Source organism: Durio zibethinus, chromosome 2 (assembly GCF_047325235.1).
Source record: "Durio zibethinus cultivar Kanyao isolate XHJ-2024 chromosome 2, ASM4732523v1, whole genome shotgun sequence".
Taxonomy (NCBI): domain Eukaryota; kingdom Viridiplantae; phylum Streptophyta; class Magnoliopsida; order Malvales; family Malvaceae; genus Durio; species Durio zibethinus.
In genome coordinates this window covers 30,962,954-30,976,908 of record NC_143163.1, presented here as the reverse complement: position 1 = coordinate 30,976,908, position 13,955 = coordinate 30,962,954, and the positions used below count along the sequence as shown (strand labels likewise).

General features: G+C 33.2%; 2 protein-coding genes and 1 pseudogene across 3 annotated transcripts; 1 reads left to right on the top strand and 2 right to left on the bottom strand.

The window, feature by feature from the left end:
- Positions 1-1,765: 1,765 nt before the first annotated feature.
- On the bottom strand, positions 1,766-6,913 carry LOC111317828 (uncharacterized; annotated as a pseudogene). Its single transcript, XR_002693524.2, has 9 exons — positions 6,735-6,913; positions 5,804-6,490; positions 5,271-5,684; positions 5,104-5,168; positions 4,046-4,142; positions 3,856-3,927; positions 3,501-3,611; positions 3,195-3,368; positions 1,766-2,316 (listed from the first exon to the last, which is right to left on the bottom strand). The product of XR_002693524.2 is annotated as an uncharacterized LOC111317828 (transcript).
- Positions 6,914-7,856: 943 nt separating this feature from the next.
- Positions 7,857-9,380, top strand: GLP7 (germin-like protein 7). Its single transcript, XM_022919827.2, has one exon. It carries the CDS (start codon positions 8,126-8,128, stop codon positions 8,906-8,908), a length of 783 nt encoding a protein of 260 aa, XP_022775562.1. The 5' UTR covers positions 7,857-8,125; the 3' UTR covers positions 8,909-9,380.
- An 871-nt stretch (positions 9,381-10,251) lies between these two features.
- LGT8 (glucosyl transferase family 8) lies at positions 10,252-12,103 on the bottom strand. Its single transcript, XM_022920295.2, has one exon. It carries the CDS (start codon positions 11,646-11,648, stop codon positions 10,527-10,529), a length of 1,122 nt encoding a protein of 373 aa, XP_022776030.2. The 5' UTR covers positions 11,649-12,103; the 3' UTR covers positions 10,252-10,526.
- Positions 12,104-13,955: the final 1,852 nt, after the last annotated feature.

Sequence of the window (13,955 nt, the reverse complement as noted above, 5' to 3'; positions counted from 1 at the left end):
TTATTTTTATCTCAATTGACTTTTTTATTATAAAATTTATCTAATAAAATATAAAAATTAATGAAAAAAAAAAGAAACCTAAGGAAAATAAAAACTTAAAAAAAAAAAATTGAGGTGTCATGTCAACGCCCAAGATGGAACGAAACACATTAAATCTATCTTCAACCTAATTTCATTTAAAAAAAAAAGCATTGGCCCAATCTTGATTTAAAAAAAAAAAGAATTTATGTTTGAGCAGTGTGAATTAAAACCAATAAGATACAGATTATTTTATTATCTCGACTTTTATCTTATTATTTTTTTTTAAAAAAAATTTGTCTAATTAAAAAATCTAATAAAAAAATTTAAAATATAAATCTTATAAAAAATAAAATAAAAACATAAAAAGTAGAGAATTAACGGAGGAATAATGGAATGTCATATGAACACTCTCTCCTTTCCTATTATCTACAAAATTAAGTATTAAAATCAGACCCATGCTTAGTTGCGGGACTTTTATTTTTAAATTATATTTTAAATATAAGAGAAGTCAAATTTTTATGTATAATTTTAATGGATGACTGCATATAGACAAATATAAATGTATTTATTTTTTTAATATAAATTATAACTTAATTATATATAAATATAATTTTTATTAAATTAAGATATTAAATGATATCTTTATTAATACAATACATATATAAATATAAAATAAATTAATAATAAAAATATATCATATATTCTAATGGGGCTGGAGCAAAACACCCAAAATCCAACTTTGACTTAACTCAAATTGTTCAAACAGGTAAAATTTAATCAAATCCTTATTTTTAAAATAAAATTTGCTTCAATTGGATTATGACCAATCAAAACTCATAAGATATAAGTTATTTGTCATCTCTATATGCATTGATTTTTTTTTTTACAAAATTTATCTAATAAAAAAATTTAAAAAAAGTTAAGAAAATGAAAAAAAAAAGTCAAATGAGATGGCATGTGAGTTTTTTCAATTAAAATATTAAATAATATTTTTTTTCAATAAACCATGTATATAAATAAAAAATTAAATAAATAATAATATATATTTTTATATATATCAAGACCAAAGCATAACACTAAAAATCTTACTATTACTCGAGCTCGATTTAAAAAAATTCAATCAAATTATCTTAAATTAAAAAATATATATATATCAATTGGATCCGGATAAATCAAAATTTATCCGGATACAAGTTATTTTATCATTTCTATATCAATTGACCTTTTTATTATAAATTTTATACAATAACAATTAAAAAAAAAAGAAAAGAATTAAAAACTTTGAAAAAAAAAATAACAAAAAAATAAAGGAGAGAGGTTCTATGCGGACACACGAGATGGGACAAAATACCGTAAATTCATCTCCAATTCAACTTCATTTAAAAAAAAACTCGACCTGATCTTAATTTTTTTTAACAAAACACACATATGTTGGCGGAATATGACTTCAGAGAGGCTGTTAAAATAGATTAACTTTGGCTCAAAAAAAAAAGAAAAGGAAGATCTGTGACTTCAGATTTTGATTGTTAAACAGACTGTTTCGATGGTCGGGCTGTTGATGCTTAATTGAGATCCCAGGCATAAATTCTAGGTTGATCTTGGTAGTTGGAACTTGAAACAAGCTCGAGATAATCTCAGCTGTTAAGCAAGATTGCAATTTGCAAGTTTGATTGATTGATGTTCTCAACACTAGATCCTACTAAAAAATCATAGCCTAACAATCTCAAACAATGAGAAATAGAGGTTGTTGCTGAAACTATGGTTGATTTAATCTCAATTGTCAAGCAGGATTCGGTACATAAATAAGCATTAAGTGGTTCTTTTTATCCACATTTAATAACTAAAGACTAAACTGCAATCACAGATACGGGTTAAAAACAATGAATGCTGTGTTGACCAGCTGCTGTCTAGATTATGGGCAGAAGTAAACCTCGAAAAATCAAGGGTTTTCTTTTCACCAGACGCAAACCAAAATCAGAGACATGATCTTGTGAATTCTTTGGGGATTCGAGAAACCGATGATTTGAAAAATATCTTGGTTTTCCGATACATAAAAGAAGGGTTAGTAAACAGGACAATGCCTTTATTGTGGTTTAGGACTTTACGGGCGAATACCTCAACCAAGGAAATTCTTCCAAGCCCCGCACTAATTTGTCTGTGACTTGGAAAGCTTTGAGATGGGCTGTAAAACGGGCCTTTCAACAGAAATGAGAGTGATATTGATGTCAGACAATTCCTTAATAGCACTTCAGCTTCCAACAAGGTCTCCCAATTTCGTTCCACCTTCTTTCTGGCCTGGTGCATGCAAATATGCAATCAGAGCTGTTCCTACCCACTTGTTTGCTCAGGAAAATAATTCAATTTCAACGTATTGGACAACCTATACAAGTGGAAATTTTACCACTTAATCTACCTATGATTTTGTCAAAGTACAAGAAATACTAGTAAGTCAGAATGGCAATGGATTTGGAAGCTCAAAATCCTTCCCAAACCTCAGTTTTTCGTTTGGGAATGCATTCATGAGATCCTCCCAGCAAGAACCTTCTTGAAATAAGGGTTTGATGCTTCCAGATAAATGTGCATTTTATTCTCAAGAATCTGAAGACATCCACTACATCTTCAAAGAATGCCACTGGGTTAAGGAGATTTGGATGGGACTGAGGGATGTTCTCCTCAACTCCTCTCTTGAAATGGAAGTCAAAGAGAGGAGAGGAATGCGTCTAACAACCACCTCAACTCCTAATTATGTTAAAGTCTTGTTGTATTCTTATGCAGCCGGGCAGTTTTTGAAACAAACTATTTTATAAGTTAATCTAGTTCCACTTTCACACCATAAAAAAACACAGATAAGGGTTCAATAAAACATAACTCCAATGTCTATCAGCATATACTATTGAAATGTTCATTGTGTATCTTAATAGATGCAAAATATATTTTTCTACTACTATATGGCAGGGAAAGGTGAGGGAAGTAAACAGTTCATCAAGAGTGGATAAGCGCCAACCTCTTCTCTATTTCTTGCTCCATTATTGGAATACCCCACCTTGACCACAAGATTGAGGCATTCAAATACACAGCATTTGACTCATCAATAACAGATTCTAGATGGATTACCAATAAGCAAATAATATCATGGCATGGATCCTTAATGAAAAACATGCCTTCAGATATACCTTTCCTTGTGCAGCGACGTAGTTAGCCTCCAAAGCTGATGTATTTCTTATGTCTCTTTTCCAACCGTTTTTCATATTAAACCATCTTGATTTTTCTTCAGTAGTTGTAGATGATGCGGGGTTCATTGACCCAAGGAAGCCAGGTTACCAATGGATGTCACTCTTGGTACCTATCTGTGAAATTACAGACATGAAACGATACATGTTAAGACCAAGCAGGTGATGGAAATGTACGCTTTAAGATGATCGGAATCCAAAGTTTCATGTTGGATGAAATTGAAAACAAGAAACAAAAGCAAGAAATACCTTATCAAGAGGGCTTTTTGATGTTCTCTGTCCATGATAAAATCCAGGTAGGGGTGTAGCTTTATAATTAAGGCTCTGCCTTAACTTTTTGATCTCTGTATCTCTGTTATCCTGTGTCAATCATATAGAGTGTTGAGCAATGTCCATTGTTTAATTTAGATAATAATATGCCAGACAGTGCATTCTTAAGAGTGCTGACATTTATCTCGCTTAGAATCTGACAACCATAATGCCTGTCAAATTTTCTATCTTATCTTATGTTTGATTAATTATGAGACTTTATGAACATTGGCAGTGTATCAAGTTGATGGCAAGAATGGGAAGATCTGTTCTCACGAAAGAAAATTAATGGTACCTTCAGTTTTGTCTCGAGATATTTTCTCTCTGCTTCTCTACTATTGGATTTTTCTTCCAATTTCTTCGAGAACTGAAATAAAGGATATGAGATGCTGAGATTCTAACTAAATACAAACAATGTACATCAATATCAAAAGAAATTGTGCATGCTATACAAAAGGCAAGAGAAAGATGTCATCAATGCATACCTCCTTTCTTCTCTCTGCCCTTTCATCACTTTTCAAGCCAAAATAAGATGGAGGGGCCTTAGCATTTTTTTTCTCCATGCCACTAACTCTAGAAGGCCTGTCAAATATAAATTAATGCAACAATGAAGAATTTTCAAGTTGATGGATGCTTCAGGCACATGCATAACTCTGCTTATTGGAAGTGATATTTTAAGAATTACTCCTTCTGCGTCAGAGAGAGGTGGAGAAACTGATAGCATGAATTTTAAATTAAGGAAAGTTAGTGCAGGCCTGCAAATTTAAGGCCATAGAGAAGCTAATTGTGCTTAGTGTAAATGAGTTTCTAACAAGAATGTTCATTTCAAGTGGTATTGTCCAAATTGTTAAATATTAGTGATCCAACAACTAACAACTTGTTAATTGCTCAATCTCCAATTCCTCCCCCCAACAAAAAAAAAAAAAAAATCCTTTTTGACCTTTTGTAATTTCAGCCTCTAAAAAGAAGATGAGGAAAAAGGAGGGAGAGAGAAGAAAGAGGATTGACATAAAGAAGAAACCTTGGTAATGATATGATAATCAGTACTGCAGTTGGAAAAAAGGGAAACACAACCAATAGAAAACAACTGAGCTCAATCCTCTTTAACTTTCAAATATGCATTTTTACATTCATAGCCATTGAAAAAATAACTCTCTTTCAAACTCCCTTCAATTAAGAGCAAATACTTTTAGACATTCTGCTGCGATGATTTATTACCTTCAAATATGAGCTAATCCATTAAACATTACCAGAAGTAGTATTTGAGTAGTAAAGTTAGAAATGAAAAATGACAATTAATTAGGGCGTTAGCCCACTCCTTTGTACCCCCCAAAAAAGATGACAATTGATTCAAACAGGTTTATGGCTAAGATACTAGATACCTAAGAACAAAATATATATATATATATATATATATATATCAAATGCCTATATATTGTCCGTATCCAACATCCTCTCCATCTCAGAACTCAACTAGCATGCAAATCCACTAATGCAACATGTATGCGTTTGTCAGCAGAAATTTTTAAACTCAGAACCTTACCCTCCATTCTCCTTTTGTGGAGTTGTCAGAGTGGAAACCCTTGGTTCTCTCCCCTTTGCAAGCACCTGGCGATGAAAAATTTAAACAAAAGTTCCATGAATGTTAATTTATGTAGTAGAAATAGATATGTCAGGTAGACCTTAAGGATTAAAATGATAACATAGTACCTGTTTTGTTGCTGGAGATTGTTCCAGCCTGTAAGGTTTCAATTGGTTATAATTATTTTGAAATGTCTTAAATGCTCGTTTGACAATTTCCTTATCTCCCATTTTCTCCATAATTAAAGATTTTCTTGTTGCCGCAAGGGAAACTGGGCCGGAACCTGAGGGACCTAAACTAAGGGACATGTGCAAGGATCTAGCAGCCGCTTTCTTGCTTTCTATCACAGAAGGATTCTTGGTCTTTGGTAAAGAATAAGATAAAGTATTTCCCGTTTTTGGAGTTCTTGATGCAGGCAATGTATTAGGAGTTGATGTTGGCTTTGATGCTCTTGGTGTAGAAAATTGTGGTGTCTTAGTCACAGAGGATGCAGGTTTCTTCTTTATACTAGTCTCATTTTTCTCCTTATTCACTGGTGTAATCTAGACAATCAAAATGAGAGCGGAAAGCATCATTTGCCAAAAATTGAAGAGATACACAACAAGTTCACTTAAGTCAAGCTTTCCGATATACAAAATCAGTTCAAAAACATGAAACTCACCTTATAAGATTTTACTGAATGACCCAACTTTAACATTTTGTCTTTGATCTTTGGAGCGTTTTCTATGTCTTTTTCTGATATCTGAGCTAACTCCTTCACATCTTGAGACCGCTTGGAAAGAATTTCCGCATCTGGTTTTGCCAAAACGGCTTCATCTGCAGCAGTTTCTTCCGGTTTGTTTAACTTTGGACTTTCCAGTGTGCTATCTATTTCCTCTTTTACTTGACCCTCCACTCTGCTATCTATTTTCTCTTTCACTCCCTCAACCGATGGGTTTTGACAATCAGTAGTAATTTCAGGCTCCTCATTCGGCTCATCATAATGGATGTCATTCACCTCAATTACCAATTTAGTTTCTTCTTGCTTATCTCCTTCATCAGAGCACTGACCATTAGATTTACCAACCAGATCTCCACAGTTCTGATCATCTGAGTTGAGGGATTTACTTTCCAATGTCTTCTCTTGAGCCAGTAGCTCAGCTTTTCTTGCAGCAATCTTCTTGTAATGTTCTTCAAAGTAAGCTTTTTTCTTAGCTACTGATCCGGGGGTTGCACACTTCTCGACCTCCTCCAAGTACTTGTTTGGCGAGAAAGATGACCATTTCTCCCAAGAAAGTGAATCATTCGCAAATCTCCCAAACGAGACTGACACTTCGAGAGCAGGGTTTGAAGAAGCCATCTCCCCAATCTATTTACATAACAAAAAAAAAAAAAAAAAACCAAAATTGAAGCATATTCTGAAGCTACAAACAGCATGACAACTCATACCAACACCCAAAACGTAAAAAGCATGGAATTGATGCAATTATGAAGTGCAAATTCAATCAACAATCAACAAAAAACAAATTAAATTCAAGAAACAATAATGGAAGGTGAATTAAAAACAAATGGGCCAACTTTTTTTCCAGATCACAAAGACAAAACTTGTGCACCTTAACTTCTTTACTTGAAGCTTCTACTCTTGGTTCACCCATTAAATTCCCAAAACACAAAGGAGACTGGAACTTCAATTATCACAAAGCTACCACATCAAGACAAAAAATTTAAGCACGCCATGGCTTGGCAGCTGGCATGGGCAGCCTCATTAATCCATTGGATCACACACTAAAAGACCCGAAGAATAAACAATTCAGAATAAAGACAAAAAGAAGCTTTGAAAAATGGAACCAAATATGAGAAATAAGAAGAAACGAATAAGGCGAGCATGTGCTTTGGTCTGAATAATTTGGTATTCTTACATTTCCTGCTATTACCAAATTTACCTTTTCATGTTAAAATGACAATCTCTGTCCGTTTCTTGTACTTGTGGAAAGTCCAAAATAAAGAACTCAATCATTAAAGGAAAGAAAAGAAACAGAGAAAAAAAAAAGAGCAATAAAAAATGAAGATAACCCAGTTGGTTACATTTCCCAAGATGACTTAAACTTTTTAATAGTATATATGATTACTACTATTTACAGTGGAAGAAAAAGTTGAAGAAGAGAAAAAGAGTTTTTTTAAAATAGTAACACGAGAGTGGAGATATCAGATATGACAATTTGCCTAAAAGGTTGTTGGATGAATAATGAAGATTAAACAGAAAGAAAGTTGGGCACATTGAATAAACAAAAGGGAGTAAGAACAACTAATCTCAACAAATGTTTAATAATAGTACCACAAACCAATGAAAAATTTTCAGTCAAGATCTCAGAGAAAGAGTGATGAGATGAGGGTTGAAAAATGATATAGAAGATGGGTAAGGGAGGGCCCACATTGGAAAGTAGTGAAGTAAAGACTAAAGAGAGAAGGCAGTGCTTGTGAGAGGGCAACAAGTTGACAGGCTGCTTTGGCGAATTAAATATCAAGTCTGCCTTAGGACACATGTGGTTGTGGAATGTGGACCCTTTGATTCATTGTTTTTCGTTGAACTAAAACGATGTGTGCCATTGCCACCCTGCCACATTATTGACAATTGACAAACAATGGAACAAAACCAAAACAACGGTTCCAATCTTCCATTTTTCTCTGCTATTTCTCATCACAAAAGTCTTCTAAAAAATTCCTTTGTTTCCTATAGAAATTTTATAATTCTGCCTGTTCTGATTTTTGAAGCATTGATTCTGCTGATTATCTAGAGAGAGGCAAAGTGATGATGAAATGGCTAACACTCATTGAACAGAAAGGACATTTGCTTGAGAGCAAATAAAGATGTCACAGTTGTCCAGTCAGTTTTAAACACACCATCACTTGGGGGGTTTATCTCAACACCCTTTTACTTGCCTTGTTTCTTCCTCCTCTATTGCCTCTTAAGCTACTCAATCTCCTTAGTAAAAAGGAAAAAAAAATGCACTTCTACTTAAAACATCAGCGTCTGAACTCCACTATATATAACTTCTTTTTGCTTCTTGAAATTCACATCTCAAATCCAAAAACTCTCCTATTCCTTGAGCCTTATAATAAGATCAGCATGAACATCAGTTGCCTATTTCTTCAACTATTCTTCGGCCTAACTCTTCTACTGGGCCTTGCTACATCAGACCCTGACCCTCTTCAAGATTACTGCATTGCGGATACAAAATCCCCTTTATTTCTCAATGGTGCACCCTGTCTCAACCCAAGTCTAGCTCATTCCTCTCATTTCACCACTTCAGCTCTTGCCAAACCTGGTGACACGAAGTCTAACCCAATCGGCTTCAGTATTACACTAACCACCCTTGCTAATTTGCCAGGAATTAACACCATGGGTCTAACCATGGCCCGTGTCGACATAGCGTCTAACGGGCTTGTTCCACCCCACTCCCACCCACGGGCCTCAGAAGTTACCATCTGTCTAAAGGGTGTTCTTCTTGTGGGCTTTGTGGATACCTCTAACCGCCTCTTCACTCAACAACTTGGGCCTGGTGACTCCTTCGTATTTCCAAGGGCTCTAATCCATTTTCTCTACAACCTGGACTCAAGGAATCCCGCTTTGGCTGTATCTGGGCTCAGCAGCCAAAACCCAGGTGTACAAATAGCTTCCAGGGCTATATTCGTATCAAATCCATCAATTCCTGACGTAATTTTGGAAAAAGCATTTCAAATCAGCAGCACGGACATTGCCAAGATTCGCAGGAACCTTGGCGGGTGATTCAAGTGATTATGTTTTTATTTTTATTTTTCTGAAGTGGGATCATTACAGATTTTTGTTTATTAGTTATTTTTGTCTTTGAACATCATGTAGGAAAAAAATGGTAGTTCAAGTTCACACAAAATAGACCTTCCAACGGTCATATAATTGTGGATTCAAATTGTTTAAAAGAAAAACCATAATCAAGCAGGTGTTACTATTTGTTTATTGGGGCTGCTTGTGAAAGGAGTTTAACAAGAAATTGTATTTGAATTGAACTGAATTAAGTGAAAAAAAAAATCAACAAAGCAATTATTTATTATTTACTGCCAAGATCAAGATGGAAAGATTAGGGGCATTTAACAGTTACAATTCCTTGTTGATCAGTATTCTGAAATTTTCGAAAGAAGCAAATTTTTTTGTTGAAATCTGGTAAAAGTAATCAAACCCAATCATCATCTCCAGATCTAATTCCCTGGATTGTCTCAACTTTTAAATAATTTAATTTTATTCCTTACCCTTTTTGTTTTCCAAGTGAAAATGGAGTGTCAACCGTGGAACAGGTGACAGTATGGCAAATTGACAATTAGAAACTAATCAATGAACATAATCACAATCACGTTAGGCTTATTGGAAAATGTTATTGTCAACGCCACAGGCCAAAGCAGCTCCAAAGTCGAAATTTCTCAAGGGCCAAAGTTTTTCACAGGTAAAATGTGAAATGGATTAATGGAGGAACTCATTTGGGACTCTGCTCACAGCTTCTCTTTAGACCTTGGAATCATTGACACGTCTAAAACAGCCAAATCAAAATTAGGATTGTTGAAGTATTAGAAGAAAACAGACTTTAAACTGAATCATCCACGTGTAAATTTCTTGGTGGATAACAAGAAGCAGAAGCAAAAAGAAACACTAATAGGCTTCGAGTTGAGTGGGTCAGAGTGGTTGAAATATCATACAAAAGAGTGCGTGTTTGAGGTCCTTTGGACCCCAACTAGGTCCCGTGAACTGCTGATATAAGAGACATTTCACAAAAGCACAAAAAAATTGCATTGTTTCTGGTATCTTCCCAGCTCGCCTTTCATTATTATCTTACTGGCTTTGAACTTTAATGTTATCTTGCCTTAGAATCATTGTTAAAATACATGAAATGAAACCAATCATAGTTTGATAACTGGCAACCAATTCAATTATTTTTTCAAGGTCAGGAAAAGGACGGAGAAAAGAAAAAGCGAAAAAGCAAACCACAAAACAAAACATCAATCAACCTCAGATACGTACAAGGAAAAATGGAAGGAAAAGAAAATTGTAAAAGCAGGGCAGAGAGGAGGAAATGGGAAATGGGAAATGGAAAATGAACGAAATTAACAATGAACAACTAAATGTTATTCCTCTCTCAATAATGTTTCTTCAATTACATACAAAGAAATCAACCCAACCAAAATTGTTCCAAAATATGGAACCCCCTCTGATGAAAGGAATTGATACCCCATATGTAAATCACAACAATAAATCCCAGCAAATAACCCCCAAAAAATATTAAAATTTTCGATCTGTACACAGCTGAGCTCTCTATCAAAGAATCATCATCGTTTCTGTAACAATGTAAAAAGAAAGAGAGAGAGAAAGAAAGAAAGAATCATAACAAATAACTGGAAAACCCCAAGAATATTGAAGTAGTAGTAGAAGAAGACCGATCTTTGACTAAACTGCCCTTGTAAAGATCGTAGGGTTCCCAAAGATGATCAAGCGGGCAAGGCTTTCTGGCATCGAGTCGAACCCAGGGCTTCCCTTTCCCACTCCAATGCAACAAGCTAACCGGACCAGGATGCAACGACCGACAAGAACCTCTTATATTGTCCCCCCCAAGCCCATGTTGGTTCCATCGATGATCAATCGCTTCAACATTCCCAGCAAATACAAGCAAAAACGGAGGCAACGAACCCAACTCGTAAATCCTTCGTTTCTTCTGTATTTCCATCCAATTCTCAATTCTTTTCCTATAATTTCCTTCTCTCCAACGAACCAAATCCATTACCATAACCCCCGTGTTGAAATAACACGGCTTTCTCGACTGGAAGACCCTGGAAATAACCGGGTCGAACCAAAACCCGTCCGTGAAATACTTGGTGAAGTTGGCATGACAATATTCCGGTGCGCCGATCACTCGTGAGTTTGTTAGGGTTGTGCTCCAGAGTTTGAGAATGTCGTCGACGACGACCAGGTCTGAGTCAAGATAAATGACTCGGTCAACGCAAAGATCTAGGATGTCTCCTAGGTAGTTTCGAGCGTAGTTGAGAGGGTTCTCCAGGGCTTGCCGGATGGAAGAAGAGATTAAGTTGATCACGGAGTCTTCCCGGAAGATGTAGATTTTGAAGTTAAGTGAAGGGAACGTGGATCGAACGAGTTTGCTTAAGACTCTGGGACTGGCCGGGTCGAATTCGGCGGCTATGAAGTGAAAGAAGATGTTTTCTGGACATGAAGCGTGGCGGAGGACGGAGTGGACGGCGGCAATCGAACCACGCAAGTATTCGGAGTCTAAAGTCATCGCCACTTGGACTAAAGAGGGGTCGCAGGAGGAAACGACTTGTTTATTAGTGACAGAAACCGGACACTCCACTCCGTTACGGTAATCTGGAGCCTCCGAAAATCCAAAGCCCGACCCATCTCCTCCGCCTATGGTCCGAATCCCAACACAAAACGTCGCCGTTAGCAAGAAATGAAGAAGTAAGACGGCGGTGGCATGTGAAATGGAACGCATTATTGTGAAGAAAAAGAAAAGAGAACAAGAAAAGGACTGTTTTTTTAATATTCAGTCGAGTTATTTGACAAAGAAATTCAGATGATCGGCATTGCGGTGAAAGTGATACGGAAGCAGAAGAGGAAATAAAGGGATGGTTGTGAAGATTTTGCAGGAAAAAATAAAATCAACACGGTTTCAAAGCGAAACGCGGCTTTATGATGAGAGGAAAAGAAAAGAAAAGAAAGTTATTATCACCCAAAATGAGTATTTGGAAGGGGAATTTTTGCAGGATCTTACCTTCCTGCTTTTACCTTCCTTCTTTTCTTCTTTTGATTTTCCTCTCTTTTCTTTCCGTGGAAACAACAGTTGAGGACCTGGTTGTCCCCTTAAATGAAAGTGAAACTGCTGAGGGAAGGAACCAATTGAATAGGAGATTTGTTTTTATTTTCTAAATATATTTTTTAATGCTCTTTTTTACAACATAAGCATTTTGAAACCAAATATATGGATTCTTTAAGAAAAAAAATATATGCGAAGATTCTTTAAGATTTGATAAAAATATATTCATTCTCTTTTTTAAATTTGATGAAAAAATCATTTTATCTTTTAAATTAAGTTAATTTATAAAAAAATAGTAGATAAATTTTTTTAACAAAAAATACTATTATAATAAAAAATATACTAAATAAAAGTGATCGATAATGTTGTTAAACAAAATGCATAATTTCCTTTTCATAAGTTATATATATATATATATATATTTAACATATTGAAATGCATAATGCTTGCATTAAAGATTGAATAAAGAAAAGAAAAAGAAACCAAAAATTAATAAAAAAATAACGTCAAATTTTCCTTTTTTTTCTTTTTTTGTAAAAATAGAGTAATAGTTCTTGACAAGTAAAAGTTCGTGGTACCTACCAAGTAAAGGATAGAAAAAAAAAAGTTACAAGTAAAATAAATGAGTTAAATACATAATTAGCTCACGTATTATTTTTTTTATCAATTTAATATTTTATAAAAGAAAATTTATAATTAAGTATCCAATTTTTATTCCGTTATTTATTTTAATATTATGAATTAATGTTGTTGTTAAATTATTAACATGATATCAATATTTCATAAAATTATTACGTATGTCAAAAATATTTAATCATCATCACATCATCATTTTCATTCAGCATTAAAAAAAAACTTTTCAAAAATAAAAATAAATATAAAAGTTTTTAAAAAGAATACGAAAATTTTAAAAACAATTGCTAAAATTTTTTAAAATCTGAAAAAAAATTCCCATAAGTGTCAAAAAATTTTGATAAAGTTTTTAAAAATTCCAAACTTGTGAAAATTTTAAAAAAGTTCCTAAAATGTTAAAAAATTATAAAATAGTAAAATTTTCAAAAAATTCTGAAAACCTAAAAAAATAAGAAAATTTTCTAAAATGTAAAAATTGGAATTTTAAAAAATTTTGAAAAACAATTTCGTAAAATTTTCAAAAATAAAAAATCTGAAAATTAAAAAGGAAATTCTAAAAATTAAAAAAAAAAACTAAAAAATTAAAAATAATTTTCATCAAAAAATCTGATTTTTATTTAAATTTCCAAAAAAGGAAAATTTTGAAAATTCTAACAAAATGTAAAAAAAAAAAAAAGAAAAGAAAAGAAAAAAATCTAAGAATTTAAAAAATAAACTAAAACATTTTTTTAAAAATCACTTAGGGCCAAATTATATTTTCATTTATATATATATTTATTTTATTCGAATACTTTTTCGGATTTTAAATTTTGTAAAAAATTAAAAAAAATTTTTATTTTTCAAATTATTTTGAATTTTTTTAAAAAAAATTTTGGGTTTAACTTAATTAAGGATGCTAATTTGAAATAACAAAAAATATGACAGAATAAAAGTTTAATTGTAAATTTTATTTTTTTAAGTATCAATCTGACAAAAAAAGTATAATACATGGATATTTTGTATATAACTCAAAACTAATTTTTTATATTTGAACAATGAAGTAACAATTGATTATTGAAATGTTAAATTCATAATTTAAGGATTTAAATAGTAAAATTTTTAAAAAATCTAATAATAAATTTAACATAAAAAATAATAAACTATAGAATTTATCGTATTAATTACTCCCAAAGCTTAGTTGATTTGGTCAAGAAAAGAATTTCTTATTTTCTGTAAACAAGAGTTTTATCTTTGGGCACTCTAAAAATAAAATCTTGAAAGTATTATGCTAATATAAGGGAGTGTGCTATTTATATCGTCTAGGAGGAGATTTGGACGTAGCAAAAGTGTGAAAATATTCTTAATTGCTTTATA

What these genes read in the sequence shown, in the direction of transcription:
- GLP7 (XM_022919827.2), top strand. Translation starts at nt 8,126, where the DNA reads ATGCACTTCTACTTAAAACATCAGCGTCTGAACTCCACTATATATAAC.
- LGT8 (XM_022920295.2), bottom strand. Translation starts at nt 11,648, where the DNA reads ATGCGTTCCATTTCACATGCCACCGCCGTCTTACTTCTTCATTTCTTG.